The sequence below is a fragment of the Pseudonaja textilis genome, chromosome 5 (assembly GCF_049901715.1).
Source record: "Pseudonaja textilis isolate UNSWEBS1 chromosome 5, rPseTex1.2, whole genome shotgun sequence".
In the NCBI taxonomy this organism is placed as follows: Eukaryota; Metazoa; Chordata; class Lepidosauria; order Squamata; family Elapidae; genus Pseudonaja; species Pseudonaja textilis.
In genome coordinates this window covers 50,191,522-50,218,705 of record NC_141994.1, presented here as the reverse complement: position 1 = coordinate 50,218,705, position 27,184 = coordinate 50,191,522, and the positions used below count along the sequence as shown (strand labels likewise).

The 27,184-nt window shown below is 38.3% G+C and overlaps 1 protein-coding gene across 15 annotated transcripts in view; it reads right to left on the bottom strand.

Annotated features, from left to right (window-relative positions):
* RBFOX2 (RNA binding fox-1 homolog 2) overlaps positions 1-27,184 on the bottom strand; it is a 223,841-nt gene that overhangs the window by 150,462 nt on the left and 46,195 nt on the right. For 13 of the 15 annotated variants that reach the window (XR_015743894.1, XR_003373619.2, XR_015743892.1 and 10 more), the window contains exon 2: positions 17,198-17,248. The exons of the other annotated variants lie outside the window; for them this stretch is intronic. Coding sequence is in view for 9 of the 13 variants with exons in the window: in XM_087934844.1 (XP_087790970.1) it covers positions 17,198-17,248 (51 nt within the window). In the remaining 4 variants the exon portion in view is untranslated. The remainder of the gene's footprint in view (positions 1-17,197; positions 17,249-27,184) is intronic. 15 annotated transcript variants of the gene reach the window in all.

Sequence of the window (27,184 nt, the reverse complement as noted above, 5' to 3'; positions counted from 1 at the left end):
CTTCGCCTGCTGGGGAAAAAAAAAAAAAGGCTGCAGGGCCAACAGACCCTATTTCTGCAGGAGGCCTTTGGTGGAATGAAAGACAGGCTGAGACGAGGGAATCCCAGGCTGCCTAATAGTCAGTTAAGGCTGCGGCCTGTAAAAGGCCTCTAGTAATGGCAGACGGCCATGCGGCCACTCCCAAGATGGCGGCCGCTCCAGGGCACACCCAAGATGGCGGCCGTTCCAGGGCACACCCAAGATGGCGGCCGCTCCAGGGCACACCCAAGATGGCGGCCACTCCAGGGCACACCCAAGATGGCGGCGGTCCAGGACACACCCAAGATGGCGGCCGTTCCCAGGGCACACCCAAGATGGCGGCCGTTCCAGGGCCCACCCAAGATGGCGGACGCCACAGGGGCCCGAGATGGAGGCCGCAAGTAACGGAGGCAGCCCCAGCGGCGGTAAACTCCCAGGGAAGATTAGAGCCTTTGGGAGAACCAGGGAAGCGTACCCTGGGCTAGAAGGCGTTCGCGAACGGCGGCTAAAGCGAGGAGAGGCAGGCAGGAGCAAGCGGCCTCGCGCGGAGCGATTAGGGCGGCAAACGAAGCGGTGGGGGGCAGCGCTGAAGCGCCGTTTCTCCCCTAAGGAAACAGTTCGGAAGTTAAAAACACTCCCTGGGGAGTTCAAACCTGAAGTCTTGCGCTGCCTGCCGGTGATCCAGTAGAAAGCGATGAGAAGGAGAGGCCTAGAATGCTGAACGACCGGAGCAAGGGAAAAACAGCCTGTTAGCCACGAGGCTGAGCAAAAAACTGGGGAGCGCCCGAGGACCACGTGACGGTGAGGGGGCGTTCCTCAATTTCAAGCTCAGCCTGGAAGAGCCGAGACTGGAGCTCCTCCCAACCTGGACACTCGAGACAGCTCTATGGAAAACAGTCACTATCTCAGTCCAGGTAGTTGCAAGAGTTAACACTGACTCAAAGGCAGGAAAAAAAAATCAAAATAATGGAATTCAAGTTCTGCATATTAGACTTTGTATATGCAACAGAATGAAATCACACAATTCTGAACAATACCACTTCAGTTAAGATGTGAAATATATCTTGTGGGATTTTTCTCATAGCTTTTTTATATGATTTGGAAAAATCTGAATTTAAGCATTTTATAAGAAAACCAATGTGGCAATAAGAAATTATTATCACCTGCTTTGTTACATATTTTTCGTACAAGGAATGAAACTTGTCTTCTTACCACTAAATAATCTTATCATGATTGAATTCTACCAATGCAATGTTTTTCTTCTAACAGCATATATTATTCTCCAGTTTTGCCTCTATAAACACTATCTTTTCTGCTTCCTAGCAAGGGAAAGAAAGAAAGAAAGAAAGAAAGAAAGAAAGAAAGAAAGAAAGAAAGAAAGAAAGAAAGAAAGAAAGAAAGAAAGAAAGAAAGAAAGAAAGAAAGAAAGAAAGAAAGAAAGAAAGAAAGAATTTGATTTTTGACAGCAGGTTTTATATAAAAAATGGATGATTATTGGATTCTTTCTTCCAACAAGCCTACATGTCTACACAAAGGAAAATCTTTAGAGCCTTGGTGGCGAACCTATGCCATGAGTGCTGGAAGTGGCATGCACAGCCACTTCTTCCGGCACGCGAGAGGTCCCCGAGAAGAGCCCCACTGCGCATGCACGCCCGCTAGCTGATTGTCGGGTATCTGGTGTGCATGTGGGAGAGGTGGGGATGCGCGGGAGACGTAAGCATGTGCAGACATGTGGCACGTGGGGGGTCACGTGCACATGCGCAGGGGTGTGGGCCCCCCCACGTGCATTGCCTTTTTGGGTGCTGGCATGCGCAGGTGCAATTTTCGGCATGGGAGCCCAAAAAGGTTAGCCACCATTGCTTTAGAGCTATTTGACACCATTTCTGTCTTTGATAAGGTCCAGTTCAAAGATAAGTTTAACTGGACTTTAACTTCAACTTGATTTCCGATATTTCCATGTAGTTTTCACCATGACAATACACAAGCATTTAACTATAGCTTTCTCCTGAGACATTTTTTTTAACTTGGCAGGGTAATCTGGGGCCCTGTTATTTTCTAGTGGTCTCATCCAAGTATAAACCAGACATAATCTTGCTTAGCTTTTTGACATCAGCCATTTTTGGCTAATGCAGGAATGGCTTACACACTAGCTCCTAGCTTGTCTTTCCATTAAGGCCCATGCAAGGTTTTGGACTCTTAAGCCAGAAATATGTGTGTTCACTTTGGGAAAAAAAGTTTGAAAGCAATTTTTAAAACATTATTTCTGTTCCTAATATGCGTAATTTTTAACTATTCCAATTCTTCTGGCTTTCTATTTACATACAGTATCTAATTTCATTCCCTTTTTACACATATGTGAATATAATTCTGTATATCTACTACAATTTTTCACTTATTATTTAAAAAAAAATAGTTTGCTATTGGAAAAGTACAGTTCTGAAGAAATATCTGTTCAGAATAAGCAACTAAACATTTAGGGCATTAAAATGTTTAAATGTGAGAGATAACAAAGCACTCAAATACATACATTATCCCACTCTTTATCTGTAAATAAGTGAAGCGTCTCCAACTTGTATGCTACTAAGGAAAAGAAGCAAAAGATAAAAGGCTAGATAATATAACCTGGCCGTCACATTTGAATTTGCTATTATAATGCTTCTGAGAGCAACCACCATCCTTTTGAATAATTCTGTCAAATATCAGGAACAGGGCTTCAGACAACAAAAAGCTGTTAGTTCCAGCACAGGCCTCAAAGAGTTAAAATCGGATAAAACTGAACCAAGAACAAAACAGCTATCTTCTGTGTGGGTGGTGGCATGAACTATAAAGTCATTTACTTATGATTGGATGTACTGTTGAAAAGGAAGGGAGAAGATACAGGTCATAAGACCCTTTTTGGTAAATAGCAATATGGCATCTGCTCAGGTTTGATTCAGACTGTCAGATGATTCGCTTCTTTTATCGCAAGCACTCAGAGAAAAGAGCCTTTGACCTTGGTTAGAAAGAGCTGTTATCCTCTAATTATATCTTTTTTGAATCACACAATCCAGCATGCAATTAATATTAGCCACAAAAGAAAACTGTTCTGATGCCCATAACATTAGTAGTACAGGCCACCCTCTATGAAATAAAAACCTACTCATTTCACCCTAAAGCAGCACAACAAAATGATTTGTGGAATCAGAAACACTTTCCAACTAAAAAGGAACAGATTATATTTTAAACAAATAAAAGTTTTCAGAAAGATGTGATATGTACAGAAGAATAAGAACTGTTTTATAAGCAGAGGAAGATTCTAGCTTGTTTCATGCAAAGACAATGAAATTATTTTAACTGTTCTATAGGTAAGTCACCAAAATAGGTATAGGCAGTTGGTGTATTGCCTCATTCTATGTTTATCCTTGTGCCAGCAGAAAGTCTCAATATTTTTCTTCTTCGAGAAAAGAGAATCTCTCAACGTTTGTGAAACAGAACCAAAACATGCAAGGAAATACTCTTTATGAGCAGAAATGTGGCTTCTCATCTGTGAAAAAGAGCTTGGGAGGTATGTACGACAGGGCACTAGCTTCAATCAGAAAGATATATAAATGGGAATAAAAAAAGAAATAACTCAATAATTGTATAGGACTTTCCCCTTTGCCATATTTCAGCTCCAGTTAGTCTGATCTACTAGGTAGTTCTAGAAATAAAAAAAACGCATTCTTTGTGTACATCAAAAACTGCCCTATGGCTGTGACAGTAAAAGAAACTACAACTTGTCTTTTACATAATGATCTGCTAGGCTGCAGGATAAAAAAGGTCTGTGTAAAAAAATTATATCTTTGCAAGTCCGGCTAATTAAGAGGACTCCAAGGACAGAATTGTTATTAGCCAAGAAGCTGCCAGACAGGATTAAAGAGTAGAGTAGTTCTGCTGAGATACAAATGGGGAGTTCTCAAATCCAAATCCAGAAAACTGTTAACTGCTTCATAGGCAGAGAAAAGTTTGATAAAGTACTGTTAGAGCAATACAACTGATCATCAACCCATTCATAATACTTAGTGAAAAATTATTTCCCTAAGGAGGAAAAAGATTTGAATAAATATTGATGTTCTGAGTGGGGAAAAATAAGAAAAGGTAGTATGGGATGCTTAATTATACAGATAATTTTGTTTCTCAGTTCTTGTCTAGTGTTTCTCAACCTTAACAATGTTTAATAGTTGGAAAATTCTGGCAGTTGAAGTCCATCCATCTTAAAGTTGCTAAGGTTGAAAACCACTGTGTTAGACACATCCATCATGTTACAGGTTGGATAATGGATAATTAATGGCAACACTAACTGTATTTAACAACAGTAATATGTTGAAAATGTTACTGACTTAATTAAATGCTACATATATTCAAAAACCGTGTTATAACCTAGTAAATAATGTTGTCAGGAGGTAAGAACTGATGGACAACAGCTGCTTTATCAGCAGTAACATCAGGTGGGAAGTTTAATCTAGAACTTTGAGACATATAAAATTGTGTGGGTGAAATACATTCATATGGCAATAGCAATATGGAAGGCACTACATTTTCCTTGGAAAACCTCAATGGGTGAAAATTTAGTACAATGACATTAAAAAGGGGGCATTATTAATACAGCATTGATAGAGAGTGGGCTCCAGTAGGAGGCAACATTAAAAGAAGCTGCAGCATTTTAACACTGAAGGGAATATGAAGCTTGGAAATTCCATATTCACAGCCATCCAGCCTCCATCTGAGTCTAAAGCAGTATCTTCATGAGTGATAACTGTTCCTTCTACTATAGTCACTAAAGAACTCTTCCAATCTTGGACAGAAAAAGGTGCTAGTCCCTTAGGATGAACTCAGAAATCTAAGGAGGCAAAAAGTAATCAAGAAGCAATCTCATCCATCTCGCTCTATTAAACTGGACCTTCCAGGAAAAGGCAATTTTCATGGAAATTGAAAACAGCAAGAACAGTTGTTTCAAGAATCTACTTTTGTAGAACTAGTTGAATGTCTCCAAGGGTGGGATACAACAGGGTTAACTACCAGTTCGGTCATTTACGAGGTTCGGTGATTTATGATGTGTTTCCCTGCATGCTGCATGCCTGTAAATCGTCATCGGCATGCTGTGTGCAGAGAAGCAGCCATTGAAACAGCCCTCTTTTCCTGCTTTTTTAACTGCAGCTGTGCCTCGTTCGGCAGCTGAAGTTGAAAAATCAGGAAATAATGATCAGGTAAGAGCCCGGGTGGGCAGCTGGGCAAAAACATTAGCAGACATAGAACCAGTTCTATGTCTGCTGCTCTTCAGTACTACCGGTTCTACAGAGGTGGACAGAACCAGTAGAAACCCACCCCTGAATGTCTCACTTAAAAAATTGGACTTTTTTTTAAAGTGTTTTCATTTTCTAAAAAAAAAAGGTAACTTGTGTTTACTTCTTACGAGATTGGTCTATGCCCATCTCATCCACAAATCCTCTGGACAAGACCTATGAAATATGACCAGTAGAAATGATTTCATTTCTCCCCATTTTTACCATTTTAATTGCTTGTAATTTAGCATTAATTGTGGTAATCCTTTCTCTCACACACCATCAGCCCTCCAAGGTGGGCTGGACTAGGCAATCAAAGTCACACGAGCTAATGTTATCTTTATTATAAAATTATAGCAACAGAAATTTGCAAAAATAATATAATTCCCCCTAGTATTGTCTGAGATGCTTACTTAAGTTATAGACCTGACCCAGATTCAAATTTCTTCTAACTGACTTGTTATTTTGGTTTCTCAAAGTTATTTCTTTTTCCAATTATACACAAACTAGGATTAGAGGAAGGATGTCAGGAAAGTTAGTGGTAGCAAAAACTACCAAGGTACAATCCCAAAAGGCAGGAGGCCACCTAGACCAACCCCTTGCTCAGTCAAGGACATCTAATGGCCCAGCCTCTTGTAAAAATCACCAAGAAATTGAGAGCTCCTGTAGGTAATTAGCTCTACTGCTGAATAGGTTTTGCTACCAAATCTCTTGTAATGTTTAACCAAATTCCCCCTTTTGCAACCTGTACCTCTGAGTCCTGAGGAAGAAGCCAAGAAATTCGGAGTCTGGTGTATGATTGGTTGGCATGAATACAACAAAACCGTACATATGTATGTCCTTCTTCTAAATTCCAATTTACTCCTTCCTCTTACTGAATTCTACTTGCTTTTTGCTTTCTTATTACTTTATTTTGTTCAAGCTATTTACATCCCTGTAACAATTTTTGCTGCCATGAGAAAATGTTTAACTAAGTTAATCTTCTCCAAATGGTATTTTCTGTGGAACCTTTGGGGGATATTTTTTTAGTCCTGTTTCCGATCTTTAATGTTTAAAAATGTAATATTTATCCAGCTTTCACATACTCCCATCACCAATGATTTTGTTGCTATTTTATTTCACAAATAAAGGAAGCAGGAGTCTCTGTGTCATACTCTAAAGTCTTATAAATGTATAGTACCATGAATATTGGTTGCTTCGCATGGTATAAATAGTCAGAAATCTGTACAATAGGAATAAAATGTATCTTTAAAATGTAAACATATCTTTATAAAATAACTCAATAATAAAATTATTAAACAGCATTTGTCAGCCTTTCCAGATAGACCAGACAGGTAATACCCATAGATGAGATAATTCTATTTTATCATAAAGCTATATCAACAAAATCTTACCCAAGTCTGAAAGTACACATATCCTTTACAGCCAGAAACCGTAGGGGAAACCCCTTCCAAGCCTCTTCCTCAACCCAGTAGGTAGTTGTGGGCCCTGCCCTATCTTATCTGACCATTCCCTAGGGCAGCATCTCTTCCTTCCCCTCCCCCAGGTTATTCTCCTATACCTTTACAGCATTCCTGGAAATATTAATTCTACAGTTTTATTTATATCTGTATAATTATAAAGGAGGTTGGCAGCAAAATGCCACCAAATTCTATTCTGCTAGGCTGGGCACTTTTAAAAATATATATTGAATGATAAACAGTTTCATATCTTGAATTTATCCTCTCAATTGCTCTGAACATTTTTATTGTTAGCTGCTACCATCTGAAACCATGACATGTTTTACACATGATCAGAATTGTCGTTTCCATTTATTTTGTAGCTTTAAAACTTTGGAATTTAATACCATTTCATTTTAATTTAGCATCCGAATCGCTAAGGTTGCAACAAGTAACACTATGAATTCTTCCTCTTTCCTTAACATCCCCCAAAGTTTTGTCTGATCCTAACTTCTCTATATTAAGAGAGAGATACATTTGTGGAAATAAAAGCTATAAAAGAAACTCACACAATGGAAGAAGAAATGTTGGGAGTTAAATTTTATTTCAGGCACAAAAAACACAGAAAGGGCGAACGTTGCTTCATATTAAACAAGCATACAACAGTATGGAACAAGACAGCTGACATGAAGACATTTCTGTGCCCATCTAGCTGCCAGGCACGTAGACAAATACATGTCAACTACTAAATCCTTTCTGTCTTACAACTAAACCATTTGTAAGAAAGGGTGAGATCCATTCCACAATGGTTATCAGACTCTTAGGAGAAAGACTTCCAGGACTGACTTTTTTACTCATATGAATAGATGACATTTTGTTCACCTCTTATTCCAAGAGATAAGCAGATATTGCCAAACAATAACTCCATAGAAGTATTTTCCCATCCTTCATACGGAAAATCATGTTAGAATATCATGGGTATTTTAGTTATTTGCAGAGAAACCTAGTTCAGAAACACTGAGGCTCATGTCCTCATCTCAGATTTGGACCACTGCAATGTATCTATAGAGGGCTTGTGCTGAGAAATGATTTACATGCTGCAACTGGTCAAAAATGCAATGACCTAGCTATTAGCAGGGAGGAGAACATTTAGAAAAGTTAATTCTTCAGACATTGCACTGGTAGCCAATGCTCATTACCTGTAAAGCTCTAAATGGCAACCTGAAAGTTACAGGATCATTTTTTCCATTCAGATTTGTGCATTTATCCCAAGTGCTATGCTACCGTATGAGTTCTCATTCTTCTTCTGAAGAAGAAAATGGAGCCAGGAGTTACATCTTCTTGGTTGCAATCCTTGTGTCATGGAAAACCATGACCCCAATTTCATTCACTTTTCATACGGCTTTAAACAATACAACATTTTGTATTGTTCCAACAGCCTTTTAATTGGACCTGGACTGACTTGGTAGGTCCATTTTGTTAGGTTTGGGTATTATTTCATTTTATAATTTACTTGATATAAGCCACTCTGAGTTCATGTACTAGTTACTTTACTTTATAAATTGATAAACAATGCTTAGCTCATCACAGTATTCTCATTTTGGTTTTTAATTGCTTCAGATATTTCTACAGACAATAATTTTTTATCAAGGTCACCCTTGGTAAAACTCCACTATCAGCTACTTCAGGGTGCCAACTATAATTTTCCTTTGTGTAAGTTAATGTAAATAGCCTTTTTTTCATTAATTTGCCTAGGCAGAAAATGAAAAGAGTTTGAAGATTCATGTACCAGTGTAGATGCTGAAGCCATACTCTTGAGTTTTAAAAGCAAACCATGCATAGACATGGTGACAACTACTTGTTATCTTCCCCTCCCCCCCCAAAAAAAACCCTCTAAATTTTGAGACTAGCATCTTTTGCTCTAAACCCTTTAAATTCATAGATACAGATGCACATTTCATTTGATATTATGTGATGACCTGGGGCATGGCACAAAGGCAACACAGCCAGAATAATAAGTAGTGATCTCTTTATTAGCTCTAACTTTGACCCCTATGTTCCAGTTACCTTCCAGTCTGGAGAAAAACTCTCCCAGGAACCTGCAACAGCGTTTAACTACAGATATTCCAGTCGAAAACATTATAAACAGAAAACTTTAAGCTATGAATTCAGCAAGACAAGATAAGGTAATAAATCTGTCAGGGAAATATAAGGAGTTCCAGTAGTGAAGTAACATGGCAGTAAATCAAACTAGTTGGGAGGATGCCAGAAACTCACATAACAGCAGCCAACATGAGATAAACTCAATGTTTGTTTCTGACAAACACCTCTCCCAAACTGCCTCTCCTTTAAACTCCCTTCCCAGGTGTGAAAGGAATCAGGGTCCTTTCTTCCCTCGTAAGCCCCGCAACCCAAGTTGCTCTCTTCTCCGTTCTTCCCTGCGTGCCCTAGGATGAAGAGGGGGTGGGCCTTGGTCTTCCTCTGAACCCCCTCTCTCCCTTGTTCTACCTCTTCCCTGCTCAGCCCAGCCTGACGTTGTCCTTTCCCAGTTTCCTCCACAGCCAATGGAGCCTCTCTCCCGCTCCCTGTCAGCTGTTCGTCTTCCTCCTTGGATTCACACTCCGACGGGGGCATGACATATTCAAAGATTTAATTCTGTAGTTTGGTAAGTAGCTTTTTTTAAGGAACTGTATTGTGTCCATTTAAGTCCACATAACAATCATAAAGATCTCAGTGGGTTATACTGACAGTCAGTAGGGGATAGAAGCAGTGGTGGCACAGTATTTAGAATGTAGCATTGCAGACTAATTCTGCTGACTGCCAGCAGCTCAATTCTCACCAGCTCAAGGTTGACTCAGCCTTTCATCCTTCCAAGGTCAGTAAAATGAGGATCCAGAGTTTACAGAAAATATGTGAACTCTGTAAACCGCTTAGAGAGGGCTGTAAAACACTGTGAAGCTGTATATAAGTTTAAGTGCTATTGTTATTACAAAACCAAAAGCAAACTTGAGACAGCAAAATTAAAACTGATCCTTAGCCATGAAGATTTGCTTCATGATAGTAGGTCAGTCACTTTCTCTCGGCCCAATCCACCACACAGGATTGCTGTTGTGGCAATAAAATGGAGAACTCTCTTTAAATCACTTTGAATTCTTGGGGAAAAGTTGGGATATAAATTTAACACACATACACAAAATAAACACACTAAGGCTGTAATGCTGGGGAAAGAGAAACTAAAAAAAAATGAGGATGACCAATAGCAAGGGAAGACATGAAAAACCAAGTTAGGAAAAGAGTACCAAGGATAAAAATCTATCTATGTAGTTGCTAGGAGTTTAAAACAACTTGATAGGACATAATCAATCAATTACAGAGAACCATACCCTACTTTGAGCTCCTAGAACAGTGATGGCTAACCCAGAGTGCATGCACGTGTGCACACCCCAAAATGCAATGAACTCATGTGCATGCATCCCTCGTGCATGCATGCACATCCCCCATTCATGCACCCCACCCCCATGCATATGTGACAGAGACCCGAAGACCAGCTGGCTGGCAGCAGGTACATGCGCATGCGTGGCGGAGCAGAGCTGAGGCAACAGCTTGCATGCCCGCAGAGAGGGCTCTGCATGCCACCTCTGGCATTCATGCTATAGGTTCGCCATCACAGTCCTAGAAGTAAAGGAGATAAAATTAACACATCAATAAACATGACGCATTAAATGTAGTCAAATCCATTTCTCACATTTTTGAAAAATCAGATTTATATTGAAGAGACTATTATATTTGTAAAGAGTTTATTATATTTGTAAATTTTAGTTCTGAGGTAATAATGTTTAATAATGTATTTCATTACTGTTATTTACCTTGAATGCCATTATTGTTTAAGAAAGAAGTAAATATTACTTTTAGAGATATAGATAAATACAACACCAGAAAAATGCCTTTACATACACTTTGGAGAGCACTCTTGTCTGAAATAAAGCAATTCAGCTAACCGTATTAGGACACTGAAGCTTTTGCTGCTAGCTAATTTTTGAATGTGAGTTTCAGGTTTTGAAGAATAGAGATTAATTGTTACATAAAGTGAAGTCGGACAATAAGTTTGGTGTGTGTGTGTGTGTGTGTGTGTGTGTGTGTGTGTGTGTGTGTTCTGTTGGATTCTTTTATATATTCTCAATGAGATTAAATATTGAAGAGGAAAGCATCTTATTTAAATAATGTTTGACAGTTTGAGGTTTCAGAAATTCAATCCTATTCATTCTATTTTTATAAAAAGCCTCTTCAATATATGAGAAAATGGAAGATTATATTAAGGTGGTATGAAGACAACCATTATACAAAAGATTAGCTTCTTTTTTCTTATAAATCTCTTTACTTACTTAACCTTCTACTACAGAAAATTAAACATTGAAGTAACATATTGTTTTATTATAACAGGTAAGACAGAATTTAATTATCTAACACTGATCATTTTTAATGCATTGAATTTTCTGTTGAATGTTCTACCACAAGGTTGCAGAACCTCTGGGTGGCACCCAAAATTTGAATCACTCTCTTGATGACAATGTATTTATGCTAACTTTTAGATTTACTATTTTGTTCTTCCTCTTAATTTTTTTTAATTTATGCTATTGGCTACATGAAGACAAGTTTCCTTGGTTCAAATGTATCTTGAAAATACTTACAGAGTATAATTTTTTACAAGCCTTATATATAATGTTTTCTCCTCCGTCTAATACAAACTGGAAAGACTTTACTACTATTAGTTTCTGTCATCACTGCTTTAAGAATGCTCTGCTAAAGTTTTCAACATTTAAAATACCATATATACAGTGTCCTTGTCAGTAGCAGTTGAAAGAAGAAATTAATTATGGCAACACTATTTGCTTTCTCTTTTACCACTTTGGGTGCTGAGGGATATGGTGACATATTTATTCTACATATATTTATTCTATAACAACCACCAAGTTGTTTCTGGAAGCCTTTTGATTTTTCTCAGATAGTGCTTGATAAAGCAATTTGATTAAGGACAAATGAAATTGGGAATGGGTTGGTGCACAGCCACTTACATAGTCATGTACCAGTTACCATCAACTTGTTGATTACATATAGGTTTGTTTGTTTTTTCATTTTCTCTGACAGACTCATTCAACAGATGAACTAAATAGAATCTTCCTTCTCCAACCCTCAGTTTTTCCACATCCTTCTGGAAAGTCACAAAAGCAACCCCCTAACTTTATTAGTATATTTCAAGGCTTCCTGGAAACTGTCAGAAAATAAACTTTTAAAATAGCTTCTGAAGGAAGAATGCTATGACTATTATGGCATGGGTTTGGGGTTGGTTGGTTTTTCTCTCACATTAGTCAATATAGACAACTATTCTAGAGTTCAAATTGTTCCCAAATAATACTCAGTATTCCTGGGTAATGAGTGCCCTCTTATGGCAAAGAGCAACCTAAGCCACAAGAACTGTTCCCCAAATGTGCCACGTTGAAACTTATTCTCTATAAAAATAGAGCCGCTTTTTTTGTTTGGCTTTACAAGGCAGTGTCAACTGTTTCAGAGCCACGTCTTTTCTACCAGCATCGTATCATTTGTAGGAGCTTTGAGACTTTATGATTAAAGAACTCTAAAACTGTAAATCAATTAAAAAATTATCTAAGAACTGGTTCTTGTTATTTTTATATTCCATGTATTTTTATATGTTTAATCAATGTACACATTTTTTTCCATGAAAACAAATATTTCTGTACAAAAGAGTCAATACGCGTATAAGACACACATATTAGCAGAGGTTTCATTGAACAAATTACTCAAATTAGGTAACATCCTCCTCCTGTCAATCCTGAGCTACAAACATTCTCCTTTATTAGTAACTTAACAACTGCAGGGATTCACTTCGCAACTGTGGCAAGAAAGATCATAAAATGATAAAACTCACTTAAGAAATATCTCACTTAGCAAGCAAGACAACTTTTGGACTCAAAGGTGGTCATAAATCAAGGACTGCCTATATACAAGCAGAAAGAGAAAGAAAAATATTTATTTTGTAATGAAACATGACATTCCTCCACTAGAGGGTGCTTAGTTAACAAAAGTTTAAGCAATGTCACCCAGAAGATCTTACATGGAAAGGAGCAGCACATATAAACAAACAACACTCAAAAAGTGCTTCAGGAAAAGTGCCAAGGAAGCATCTCATGTCTCTGTTCTATTGGCCATATATTCAAAGGCAGACCTAAAACACCTTTTCTTTTAAGATGCAGTCAAGCAGGCAGGCTGGCAGAAAGAGCAGGAAACTTCAAGCCGTTAGTATAGAAATCCTTGTTTCTAATTTAGAAATCTGAAGACGGCCTTCTAAGATGGTAGAAGGCGTGGACTAAAACATCAAGACGGCCATGATAGCTAGGAATTCTGAGGAGTTTAAAACTTTATTAGATTTCTTAAGTTAATTACATCAGTGGTTATAATCAAGGATAATATTGTTGACTTTAGGCATAATGTGCATTCAATTACAAAAATGTCTTTAAGACCAATTTCTACCACAAATATATCATAAACAATCACTTAATTCATATAAATCAAGGAGAACTAGTTGAAACTTGAACTGTTGCATGTTATAATACTTCTTCTACAATACCCGTCGCAAATTAATTTTTATTGTGCTGTATCTGTTTGTATAGAATTACATAGAAAAGAATGCTCTTCAAATCATGCATATGTGAACATTATTGCAATTCTGTAATTGTAAATTTAAGGAAAGTGTAGAGGAGCATGGAGATAACCTTAAGGAAGGAAGCAATGCACCAACCATTATGGGAAAGTAACAACAATTCAGTCCTGGTATATGATAAGGCATCAGAAAGAAAATCAAATAAGTCTGCCTTGATTCTGTTTAGTATGAGAGAGGGCAGAGAGATATTTTGGAAAGTTTTCAACATTCTGTTACTATGTTCTAGAACACGAATGTATTAAATCCTGATATCCTTGCTGTTTTCTGATCTGGCCTACTTCAATGCATTTTTGATAAGAATTCAGTAAAATTGATTGAAGTAAGTTAAGTCATACCAGTTAAGTCATACCATTATTTTAAATAATGTGAAAATATCTGCTTTCTCAATGGTATGGATTAAAAAGGATTAAAAAATAGGCTAAAGGGGGCATATTGCTGGAATATGGCAGGTTGACAAATTAAATCTGAAAAAGTCATATTCTGTAAAACATTTTTTACACTTAAATACAACAGATTGGGAATAGGCTGTTAATTACTCATAGCCATTTATACAGGCAGAAACTTGTCTAAACTATTTCAATATGGATTAAATAGCCTTCAAATACTGATTAACATTGCCTATAAAGAGTTCAAATGATCTTACACTGGATCACATAAGGCTATATTAAATTCAAATTTATTATTTGTTCAATAAGGCATGGGAAAATCTAGATCAGGTCTGTCAAACTCAAGGCCTGAGGGCTGGATCCAGCCTGTGGGGTGCTTAGATCTGGCCCCCGAGCCCATCCTGGAAACAGTGAAGGACCGGCTTGCAGTGCCTCAGTGAAAAGGGACCTTGGGAGAGCCATACACAGCCCACCCAAGCTCTGTTTTGGGCTGGGACTGTCGCACATGGCCCTCCCAAGCTCAGTTTTCACTGACAGAGGGTAGCAGGAGGCCTTTGTGGCCCAAAATGGAACCTCAATTAGTGACATCAAGCTAGCCATGCCACCCTGGCCACGCCCCCCGGTACTCCAAGGTCAAACACAACCATGATGTGACCCTCAATATAATTGAGTTTGACATGCCTGATTTAGATGATAAGATATAATTATTGTTAAAATAAATTCATCTGCAACAGAAAAGAGTGGGTGTTTTCAAAAGTATCATTTGCTTGACTCACAACTATTAGAACGTTCCATCCACACATAGAGTTGCCCATGTCCCATCAGATCTCTTTTATGGTTACAGAGAACTTCCCAATGAAATTAGTTAAAAGCTTTGAAATCTTATTAGTGAAAGTAAAAAAACAGATTGAGAGAAAGGATAGCAACTAGTTCTGTATCAAACATATCAACCTGGTAAAAGGCTATTTCTGAGCATTCATATTAATTGAATAATACAATATCTTCTACCCATGCCCATAGAATCCCTAAAATATTGTTATGATTACATTTCTTTAAAGACCCTACCTGCATTTATTTTCCTTTTTTTAAAAAAAAATCCCAATCTGGAACTGATTCAGAATGTCCATCCTATCAACAAATATTAGCCTTGTACTTAATCAGAAAGTTGTTTATATTATACAATAATTCAAAATTTGCAACTTGTTTAGTAATTAGCAATACATATGATTATTGGATTTTTTTTAAAAAAAACAAATCTACAGATAATTCTTGCTTAATAAGCCTAACTGGAACTAGCAAGCTGCTTCTAAGCAAAGACGTCACTAAGTTGGAAATCACAGCTGGAAAGAGAGAAGACTATTCAATTTCAGAAGTTCAGCTTTAGTTTGCTTCCTAACCACTTTCTCATCCTTTAGAATGCTCAAGTGATTGCTGACTATTTTTTATACATCAAAAGCAATGCAATTGTGCTGCAGCCTGGGGATGGGAACTGTGGGAGTGCTTGGCAAACAGCTTACACTCTTCTTTTGCAGCTGTGAATGGTCAGGTAAAGGAGACATTGCCTACAAAAAACACTTATTAAAGAGATTTCAAGAGAGCACTATAGGCTTCTGCATAGTGCACCCATGCTTGTCCAGTCCTGGGCTACATATCAAAAGCAGTCCAGTCTGATTGCACAGTCTGATTACACAGTTTTTGATGCATAGAAAAGCAAACATTTTACTTTCTTGCAATCCCTTTCTCCTCCATCTCTGAACAGGGCATTGCTGCTGTCATCCCAATCCAACGTTTCTGCTAATCTTTACCATTTATTTTTAATGAATATCCAGCTCACTGGATTATATGGATGAATCAAGGACTATCAGTCAAAAGCTTTTTCACGTTAGAGTTCATTCTTGAGCTATAGCTAAGATTTCTTTTAATAAAGCTAAATTATCTGATGATTGCTTACTTTTGATAAGTTCACATTGAAAAGGAAGGATTATATTGACAAAACTTTTCGCAATCGCTCAGCCAGTAAAATTGTTACTAACTTACTTCCTAGATTATTCTTCTAAGAAAAATCAACTGCAAATGATTTTGTTCAATTAGTATTATATTTTACATTACAAATTTATACGTTACACTGAACATCTCTTTCATCACTAGATTTCATTTCCTCTGTTTCTTTCTTTCTATTTAGTTTTTACAATTAAAATGTAAGCATTTGAGAAACAAAATTCTGAACATAAGTCTGGTAATAAGGGCTATGTTTTCAGTACAATACCCCAAATTAGGTGTACCTGTCTTCCTCTGATGTTCATTCAGTCATTGGCCAAAAACAGAACTCATTCTTCTCCCCCAGAAATGCTTGCTGGCCACCTGCCTACTATATTCTTTAGCAGTTTTTTGTACCTCTTGAGTTATTTTACCCTTTTGCAAAATAGGCTGTAAAGTGGAACAGATGACATCCTCTTTGCCATAGCAACAGAGTAATTACTCACTTCCTCGTTCATGCCTTGGATTTTCTAAGTCTATATCACTGTGATCACCACAATCATGTTGGCATGCGACTTCCTCTTTTGCCCTCACTCAAAGAAAGCTCTGCAGAGGCACTGTCTGCCATGGTCTACTTCAGGAGTGGGATTCAAATTTTTTAATATCCGGTTCTGTGGGCGTGGCTTAGTTGGTGGATGTGGCTTGGTGGTCATGTCATTGGCTGGGCGTGGCCAACTCAATATCACTCACATCAAGGCATGCATCTCCCCGCCTGGCCTCTCATGACTGTGGGGATGCTGCAACTGCCATAAGTGTGAAAAACAGTCATAAGTCACTTTTTTCAGTGCCATTGTAACTTTGAATGGTCACTCCTTACAAGCAAAGTACCAGCAAAGGAGGGGGACAAAAACTCCAGAGAAGTTCCTGAGACAGGAAGTCCAGTCCTGCCAAGAATGTAATAAGGGTTAACAGAGAGGCAGTTTCTGTAAGCAACACCAGAATGTTTCCTTCCTGCCTTCCTTACAGGATTAGGCCAGTAATTTCTTCTAATAACCGGTTCTCCGAACTGCTTAGAATGTTAACAACTGGTTCTAGCGAATAGGTGCGAATCTGTAGAATCCCATCCCTGGTCTACTTCCAACAGCTCTTCCTGTTATAGTAATTCAAAAACCCACCAAGAGGAAGATGGACAGCTTTTCTCTTTTTTCCACAAAATGGGAGAGAGATGTTCCAAAACCTGTGCAGCGGGATAATCACAAATCCCAATAATACATTATTACAACAGAAGCCATCACATAACAATGATATGAATAATAATCCACATAATAAAATGATTCTTACCTGACTGTCTCTTCCTGGGTATCCATGATAACTGGAAGTCAGGGGCTCATTCTGAAACAAAGCGAAGATTATACTTTGTGAAAAAATAAAAAGATATCTATCCAGAATACCTGTAAGTATTTTAATATGAAATGAAAAGAGGTAAATGAAATTCCAACATCTTTTCCTAGGAACAAATGATTACATGGTTGATTTATAGGACGCTCGATTTAGTTATAAAGGTTCTAGATATTATCTTTTCCACATTCATATCTGTGACACAGTTATCTGCAAGAATGGTTATTTCCTACCTGGATTCTTGCAGGATTGGAGAGAATAAATTTAAATAATAGGACACTTTGCCAAGGTAAAGCATCAAAAATTAATAATAAAATATAAGTAGGAAATTAGCAGAAATAATACATTACCTTATTTAATTCAAGAATTTCATTATTTGAAACATTATTTTACAAAAATTAACATGTCATGCAAAGGTTTAAATGTTTAATCTGAGCTAGAGGATTCTGTAAGCATGATGCATTCTTGTCAGCTTTTTCAAGTAACATTTCATGTATAGTCATACAGAAAATCAGGGTTTTTTGTATTATGCTATTCTAATCTCTTTAAAAATGAAAGGTTTTTATTTTGGCAACTTGTGCTGTCTAATTATTTCAGGAAGTGAGCAGGGATAAGCTCACATATTTCTAAATATAGAATTGGATGTCAGATTGATTTTTTACATAAGAGGCTTATTTCTTCTTCTTTTTGTAATGTAACAATTTTGTCACAGTAGCTCCATAAATAGCAGAACAAGAAATAAAACTGCGCTGCTCTGGGTCTGTTAGGAAAAATAACAGTACAGGAACACAAATAAGTATAATTATAAATTACTCAGTATTATAGAAGTTGTCTCCATTAATCTTTCAAATACCCATATTTATCTCTAAATCACTTCTTAACACAAAATAATAATAGCAAAAATAGCAAAGAGGCACCACTTATTTTAAGACTAGTTGTGCATACAAAGGAAATTTATATTATCAAGTACGTTCCCATTTGGTAAACTACAATGTGATGATCCATTCAATGACATCTACACTGAGTTTACTGACAATATCAAGCAATTGCTGGATCGTGAACTAGCAAAGAAAATAATTCATTATGTTCCATTTTAGACTGCTTAAGTGCTCAAACATTTGGATGATGCAGAAATGACTAGAAGCAAGACAAAACATTGAGCATCTTTATAGGAAAAATTAAAAGCAGAAAGAAAGTATCAATATAATTTTTTTTAAAATACATTGTAAATGGATGTCTTTCCCATAGTTCCCAATCTTTGTACCATAACAATAATTAAATCTCACTTTCTATGGAAAGGAGAGAACTTGCAGGGCAGCACCGGCATTTTCCCAGGAGGTAACTGGTGCTACTAATTTTACAGGTCAACAATTTGCTGCTGTCTTTTATTGAATAATTATTCTCTGCAGGAGTTGCTATTGTGAAAACTCAAGGACACAAGCTGAAAAACTGTTACTAAGAGTTAGGATAACAGCCTAATACCTTTTATAAGAAATGCAGAGACAACTGAGGTTAGGAAGTCAGAGATCCAAATAAAAAGTGGAAGAATTTAAACAGGACATAATTTAACTTTATGTAGTGCATCTACGGTACATAAAAAAGTAACATTCACCTGTTTTTCTTCTTCCAAAAATAGATGGATCTCCAACCTGAACTCTTCAATCTTGTGACAGCATTACACCTAATTTCAATATTCCTTTGTCTCATTACAGTCAATGTCTGATTATTAAAAGCATACAAATAGCCATTTACAGATCAGTTAACTCAAAAAGTCCTCACTAACAATGTAACCAAAACAGATTTACTATTGAACAGTACCCCGTACATTGAATACATATAAATATATGTTGTCCCTCTGTATATATTACGAATCTCCCTGTAGAATAAGGAAAAAAGGTGATTTCCAATTTGCCATGTACACGTAATTATATACAGTACAAAATCACTCACACAAAACCTTTCATATGAGATTATATATTACACAATACTTAAAAAAGTACTTTTTCATATTTACACACTTCTCGGTTAGCCAGAAGTGTGTTTGCTTATGCAAAAGTGTTTTTTTAAGAAAATATTTAGAGAATTTCTCTAGAATCATAATCCAAATCTGCATGAAGGTGTGGATACAATCTTTCTGTCATGCACTAATTTCAACAGAATATATATATGATAGTATTTTTAAATCCAGATAGTCTAGCTGTGAAAAAAATATTTCCTGAAAACAAAATAGGGACAACTCAACATATCCCACAGATAAGTAGCTACACATCTTATTTGCTATGCAATTATTCCTGATTTTTATGTACATTATGCCAGCACCTATCAAGTTGTCTAGCTTTACTGACTTCCCCTTAAATACATATGAACTAGGAACAACACCAAGGAACCAATTTAATTGCTTCCTAGGTCTTGTTAAGGAACACCAAGGTGGTAGCATAGATGAACACTGTGATTGCATTGCATAGAGGTATTCTTAGAACATGCCCCAGAAACCTTAATAATGCACAGGAGTTTGTCATCAGCCATTCCAACATTAAAATCCAATATTCTAACTATCCATGTGAAATGCATATCCTGGTATAAGCAAAGCCATGTACTTTATTTATTAATTGTTAAACACATTTAATCGTACATATTTTTATTTACTCTCTTTTATTCATTTTTATCATTCTCAGTTAATGTTCCAGGCTGCAAATTTACTACAGCATAACATCTGTAAATGTAACTGGTTGATGAAAATTGGTCAACTATTCCTACTCAAACTAGATTTTAACACCAGGAGACAACACTCGTGATGCTGCTTTAACATCTATTCCAGAAGTTGGGAAACTACTACCGTGTTTCTCCAACAATACGGCCTCTCCCAATAGGAAGTCCCAGCATGTTTTATCGGCATAAAATCAAATTAAGCCCCTCTCCCAAAATTAAGGCCTATATTAAACATGCAAAATTGGGGAGGAATGGTGGGGGGGCTTGCCGTTAGGAAGTTCTTTTGTTGCATACCCAGAAATGGTGCTGCCTGCATTGACTTTGGCGTTGGTGGGGCACTTCGTATCAGGAGACCTTCCACCACCATTGCTTTCCCTTCTCCCCATGCTGCCGTGGTGTTTAGAGCAACGCCAAGGCATTTGGCGCAGCCACGCGTGGCCAGCCAGGGTTCCTCCCTGCAACCGGAGCCCAGCAGAGACACTTGGCTTCAGGTGCTCCTGTTGCCACCTTCCCTTCGCCTTTGAAGGCAAAGCCAATTCTTTTAAAAACGATGCCCTACTACTGGTACGACAAAGCCTCCCCTGCCTAAGAGGGCAGCCCAACCCCACATGGGGAGGCGAATCTCCTGGAGCCACAGTGCAGGATCGGCCCACCCCGGGAGAAGCGCCCAGCCACCATCCCTGCATGGCACCGGGCAGAGCGTAAAGAGCTTTGCCTGGGGCGCCCAGCACAGCTGACAGGCGGGCCCTCCTGCCTGGTGGCAGAGCTCTCGACAAGGCAGCAAGCGCCTCCCTACCAGGCCTCCACTCATCCCGCCAGGGCCGCACCAGAGCCATGCGGGCTGGGCAGAGCCGGGAAAGCGAGCTGTAGGTGTGCGCCTGCCTGCCAAGCGAAAGAGCCGGCCAACCCAAGCTTGGCTTCCTTCCCAAGTCCCTCCAGCTCGAACCCAAAGGGGCCACCGGGAGAGGCCGCCCGAGGCAGTTATAGCGCCCACCCATCCGTGGACAGGGAGGCAATGCGACTGCCTGCACCACGTCCTCCTCCTCCGAGCTGATCCCTGCAGAGTCAACGCCACTGCCCGATGCCTGTGCCGCTGCAGCATTTGGAGCTGTCGGCGCATTTGGAGATGCGTGGGGATGGGGAAAGGCTGGGCGAGGAGTGGAAAAGACGGGCAGCTTCGGGCTCTCTCCACTGGACCAGCCGGCCAGGGAAGCACCGCCCAGCCTTATTTTGTGAGAAACACGGTAATGAAATTAAGTTCTGAAAATGTGTGCATCTGTATGATGCAATACTTAAATCCCAAGGTTAGGCCTCCAGAAGAGGGGGGAAAATTCATATAGTGTTGTTCTGATATACTAATAATAACACCTTTTCAGAAATATTTGCAATTTCCTCTGTGAATATATGAATTTGCTCTACTGTTGACTAATGTTCCAGTACGATAGAGGGAACGAGCGACATCACTTACTCTTCCTTCCTGGTATTCTAACCACGCTTCCCAGCAACAAACTCCTGCTGTGTGGCGAAATGCCTCTGACGGCTTCTCCTTGTGGTTAAAAGAAACGGCTGGGAAAGGGGTGGAAAGAATTAAGCTTACTGCTTTCCACACCAAGACGGCATTCTGAGGGAAAGATTCAAATGGTACAACTCGGATGAGAGCAAAAACACCCACACCGCTATTGCCGATGTAGAGAAAGGCAATGCAGAATCACAATGGCAGAGGGTAGAACAAGCAGATGGGGGGGGGGCTCAGAGCAATGCCAAAGCCGCCAGCTGCTTCGGGGCGCGAAACAGCACTGCCCAAAAATGCAAATGATCTCCAACGACCAGATGGAGAGAGCTGACGTCGAGAGATCGTGATGTGATTTGGAGGCTGAAAGCTTGAAAAAATGAACTGGGCTATATCAAAACCTGCTGAGAAATACTCCTGTTTCAGCCAAGGAAGAACAAAAACCACTGCCTATCCACAACGAGGCTGAGCCAAAACTGGGGAACGCTGGGGAGGAGTCCCGTGGAGGGGGAGGAACATTCCACAAATTAAGCCCAGCCTAGACATGCAGAGACTGAAGCACCTCCCACTACTGGATGCTCTGAACAGCTCATGGGAGAATATGATACGTTCTCATCCAATTAAGTAAACAGAGGTTTGGCACATTACTAATACTAAAAAGCAAGCTATTCCTTTTGGCAAGAATGGAATACAAAGAGAAAACTTTTCCTAGAAAAAGTGGGGTCCCATCCAAACCTTTGATTATGGGCAGCCTTTAAGAACTAGATATCGATCTTTGGAACTCAGCTTCCAGAATTCTCCTCAATGATTATTGTGACTGGAGAATACTACAAGCTGAAATTCACAAAAATGGAAGTTAATTGCAGAATGAAAGATGATATAAAATTTAAAAATGTATTAGGAAATGAGGCAAATAAACAAGTATTGTTTGGGGCTTATTTTAATATTATTACAGTGTATTTCTATATTTGAAAGATAACTTTCATGAAAGCACGCTGTATTATCAAAGTTTTGTCTGATTCTTATCACGTTCACAATTCATTAGGAATATTTTCCACTTATCAACAGACTTTCTGACTTAGGTGTACTTAAAACATTAATTTATGGATTTTTTTTCCCTATCTTGTAGGAGCCATTTTTTCATGACCAGCTACCATACCAGTGGTAGGATTCAAATTTTTTTACTACCGTTTCTGTGGGCGTGGCATGGCTTGGTGGGCGTGGCTTGGTGGGCATGGCAGGGGAAGGATACTGTAAAATCCCCATTCCCTCCCCACCCCACTCACCTGCTTTCCAGCTCCGTTCTCCTGTGCAAGGCAACAAAAGAAGACCCAGCCAATCAGCTGGCAGTCATGAGGCAGAGAATGGGGGGGGGGGGGCAGTCAGAGGTGGTATTCCAAACTATTCAAAATTTCCACTACCGGTTCTCTGAACTACATAAAATTTCCACTACAGGTTCTCCAGAACTGGTCAGAACCTGCTGAATACCACCTCTGTACCATCCATTATAGAATGCTTACCTAAACAAATCACACAGAAGTGCCCAAATCACTTGCAAGAAATGTCTCCTTCGAGGTAGAATGCAAATTTCATGAGAAAAGATCTATATGATTGGGCTGGCCTGACTATATATGACTTTCACTTTAAAATCCTCTAAACTATTTGGCAGCTGTTACAGATAAGCAGCTCCTACGGTATATGGGATTTTAGATTTATTTTAATGATTCATCTCATTGACCAAATAGCCTATGTGCATTCAGCTTTACTTCAGATACAACAGTCTTTCTAAAGTAAATATTTTTAATAAATGGCTTTTATATTTTAAGAGTTAAAATACATATACACACACACATGCAGAGTGAAAAGCTAAGGGTGAAAAGCTAAAACACTGAAATTAGTACTATATCCCTCCAAACAGGAAGAAGGAAAAAGCTCCATGAGAGCTGAAGCAGCAACGGCTGGCTTTGATTAAATGTCTCGGATTGTGGGCTGCACAGGAAACACTCCAGAGGCCCACTCAGTCAGCACCACCCGACACACACTGGCAATCTTTGTGTTCTAGCAACAACATCTGGAATCAGTTAAAAACCAAACGGCTTTTTGGTCTCTTCCCCCAAACCAATAATTTTTTTAAGAGCAGAGTGTATGACCCTTTCCATCCCTCCTGGAAAGCAGCTTTTCTGTGCAGCTCAAACAAAGAGTTTTATAAGAGAACCACACCCTGTGTTACTTTTGAGTAGTTCAATGGTCTTCGGTTCCCAAGGATTGTCATGAGAGCTTTCCTTTCCTCTCATCACAGAAGCGCTCAGTAGAATAGGTAAACTATTATCACCCAATCTGCATTTTCTCTTTTCTTATTTTCTACAAAAATAGTGACGCACTACTAAATATGTATTTATAGCTCAGAATATTGTTTCCTGCATGGTATTTACAAGCTGCCCAAGCTCAAAATAACATGTGTTACTATGGAATTGTTACTATGGAATTGTTCAAGTACAATGAAAAAGGAAACTTGTCGTATTTTATATATAAATACTTAGGAATTTGTTACAGGAATGTAAACACCTCTTTCCCATAAATTAGATCAGGCCTTTTCCCTAGCACAAAAAGCACCAGAACCTTATTTCTCTATGATGCCATAGAACTTGTGATGATTAGCTCCAGGAGGTGCTACCAAAATTGACTGCAGTTTTTCCTCTGAAGTGCAGAAGACAGAATTTCCCACTGTGGAATTTCTTGCTTCCTCACATGTCCTGCTATCATTTCTCTACTCTTTCCTGCAACCAAAGAACCATCATACCCTTGCCACCATTCCCTTATCATCCCAGCTGCTTCAAGTTACCATAAGCTCACACAAGTAAACAATTTGGGGGTGAAAATGTTTTGCCTTTATACAAAAACAAATGAAAGAATATCATGTGTGGGTGAGGAGTAGCAATTGTGTTTTTTCCTTAGAGAACACTGGCCAGTGATCAGAGTACAATGGCGGAAACACAAGTGAGACTACATGAAACTAATGAGTTGTGTGCAACTGAGGAAAATATAAAGTCACACAAATAATCAACAATTCTGAGGATTTCAGGGAAAGGTAGTTGCCATGTGTTGATAACTGAACACATAGTGTTCAACCTTGGTGAATGTTGTAGCAGACTACACTCAATTAAGGCAGTGAACAAATATGATGATGAACAAATATTCAGCATTATTAACTTTTAAATCATTTCTTCTGCATTTTAGGAATATCCCAGAGCTTGATTCAAAGCTGTAAGGCACCAAACTTTATTTTGACTGTTTGTTTCTTTCACTGTTCATAGACAGCATACTTTTTCAGTGTATAATTCAGAATATTGCTTAAACTTAACATATATTTGTAGCAAAAGTGATTGTTACTAAGAATCCAGAAGGCACGTTTTTTATGGATTCACTAAGTATCTTGTGTAATTGCCAGGAAGCAGATCTATCAATAAGTTTGTTAACAATGCCGTGCCAACAATCCCTAAGATTGTAGGCTAAATGGGAAGTAAAAACAAATCCTACAAAACAATTGCAAGTTTCCTATATTTCTACAAGGAAATTGTATGGAAATGTCCATATAATCACCAGGAGTTCTGCTTGACTCCAGGGAGATTACAGTTATATTTTATCTTTGTAATTGTATGTTATATTTAATGGAGATAGGGTTAATTTATTAAACACAATTACATATACTTAGTAAATTCCCTCTATGCATTTTAGAATGACAAAGATTCACAAATCCTCTTTAACGAAGTCTTGGAAAAGAGGCTGGGGAAAACATTTGTGGTTTTACACTTAGCATCAGAGAGACTTCAGAGAGATATTAAAAAAAATAAAATAGTTTAAAAAAGGACACAGAAAAGTAATATCTTGCATTTTAAATGCAATATAAAGTGGCCATATATATAAATATAATCTAAAGTGGCAGTGGCCATATAAATTTTATAATAAATAAATAAAATACTAAGAAATAACTAAGTATTGTTTGCTTTTGTGACAATGTATTAGAATTTCAGACTTTCATGTATAGTATTAGCATTCAAATTTCTTCATTTTTGTTACACTGGCTGCTGAAATACTTCTTGTTCCAATACTGTGTATTATAAAATGTTTTAAGTCATTTGCGTTCACAGAACATTTTAAACTACATATCCATAGTCCCTTGTTTCATCTTGTAGCACCTCACTCAACCTTTAAATAAGAAATTATAACACCATGTCTGTTTACAATGCTGCTCATAGTTTTCTTTATGTGGGAAATATGTGTGATCTCCTAAGCAAAAGAAATAAAATGAACAACATAGGAAATAGGAAGCCAGACTTATCAACAATAGCCAGGCCCTCAGCTAAATCATGTCAAACTCACTCTCCATTAATCTCACATAGTTAATTAGTGACAGAACCAGGTGCACTACGGAAAAAAAAGCTATTTTCATCAATTAGAGACATTGACACTTAGGAGTTTGTTGCCAAGTCACCACTGTTCAGAATTTATTGATCTTGCCAATTCTGCATGGGTTTGCAGAGACAAATTGTTACTTTCTTTCATTTCTACCTGTGTGCACAGAAAATATTTGAAAAACACTTCCCAGTTGGAGCTCTTGAATGTTACAGGAATCAGAACAGATGGCCTCAACTGAATCCTACAGAGGTTTAGGGAAGTTCCTTAGCTAGAGAAGGATTTTCTCCCCACAACAGTTGTTCTCAGGTTCTTGAGTACAATGACAATAAATTTATCTTATCTTATCTTATCTTAATAAGGGGCAAGAAAAAGTAACAACTAGACAAATCTACTACCTCATTCATGTCTAGGCCATTAGTTTTCCTCTCCTAGAGTATGGCAGTTAATTTTTTTCCTTCCTGAGGCTCTCAATGGCAAGGGATTTTCCTGTGGCAAAATGAGATACTTTCCAGGAGAATGAAATCATTTTACATCCACTAGCATCCATTAATAGATACAGAACAGCTCATTTAATGACTGCAAATAGTAGTTTTCTATCCTAGAAATAAGTACTGCTCACTAGTGTAACTTCTGTTCAAGACATCCTACCTGCCTCTAGCCTTTAACAAAGTAGGAGTTAAAACTGCTCTCTGCACAATTACTTAGGATGATTTAAAGAACAAATATCTCACTGCTTGGATTTTGCCATAAAAAGTAACGAAAATGTTTCTACCGCAGGACTCTTGAAAATTACAAACTAGTCCTTCACTGTTCTTAAGCCTATTTTGCAGCTTTCTCCATGAAGCAAGCATTTTATTCAACTTAAGAAAAACCACCAACTTGATGTCATGTAATTAATAAAAATGCTTTGGTATGTGTGGTTATTATGAACGTAAAAATAAATTTCTTGCTAAGTGATTTTAATAAATAATCACAAGTTTTACTGAAGCCAAAGGGTTAAAAATGCAGCCCATGATACTTTACCCTTATTTATCTATAAAATGGGAGAGATTTTCCTTTTATTGATATTTCTGGGGCTCAAAAAATGGGCGTTGGTCTTACCTGACACGCCATTTCTAGTCGAGCTGCGAGGATCATCCAGAGAGTGGGAGGTACTCCAGTCTGCATCTGTGTAGGCTGAGCTTAATTACTGAGGAACGCTCCGCCCTCTATCACGTGGTCCCTTGCAGCGTTCCCCAGTTTATGCGAAGTCAAGAGAGGAGGAAAGTCATCTAACTCTCATCTAACTAGACTTA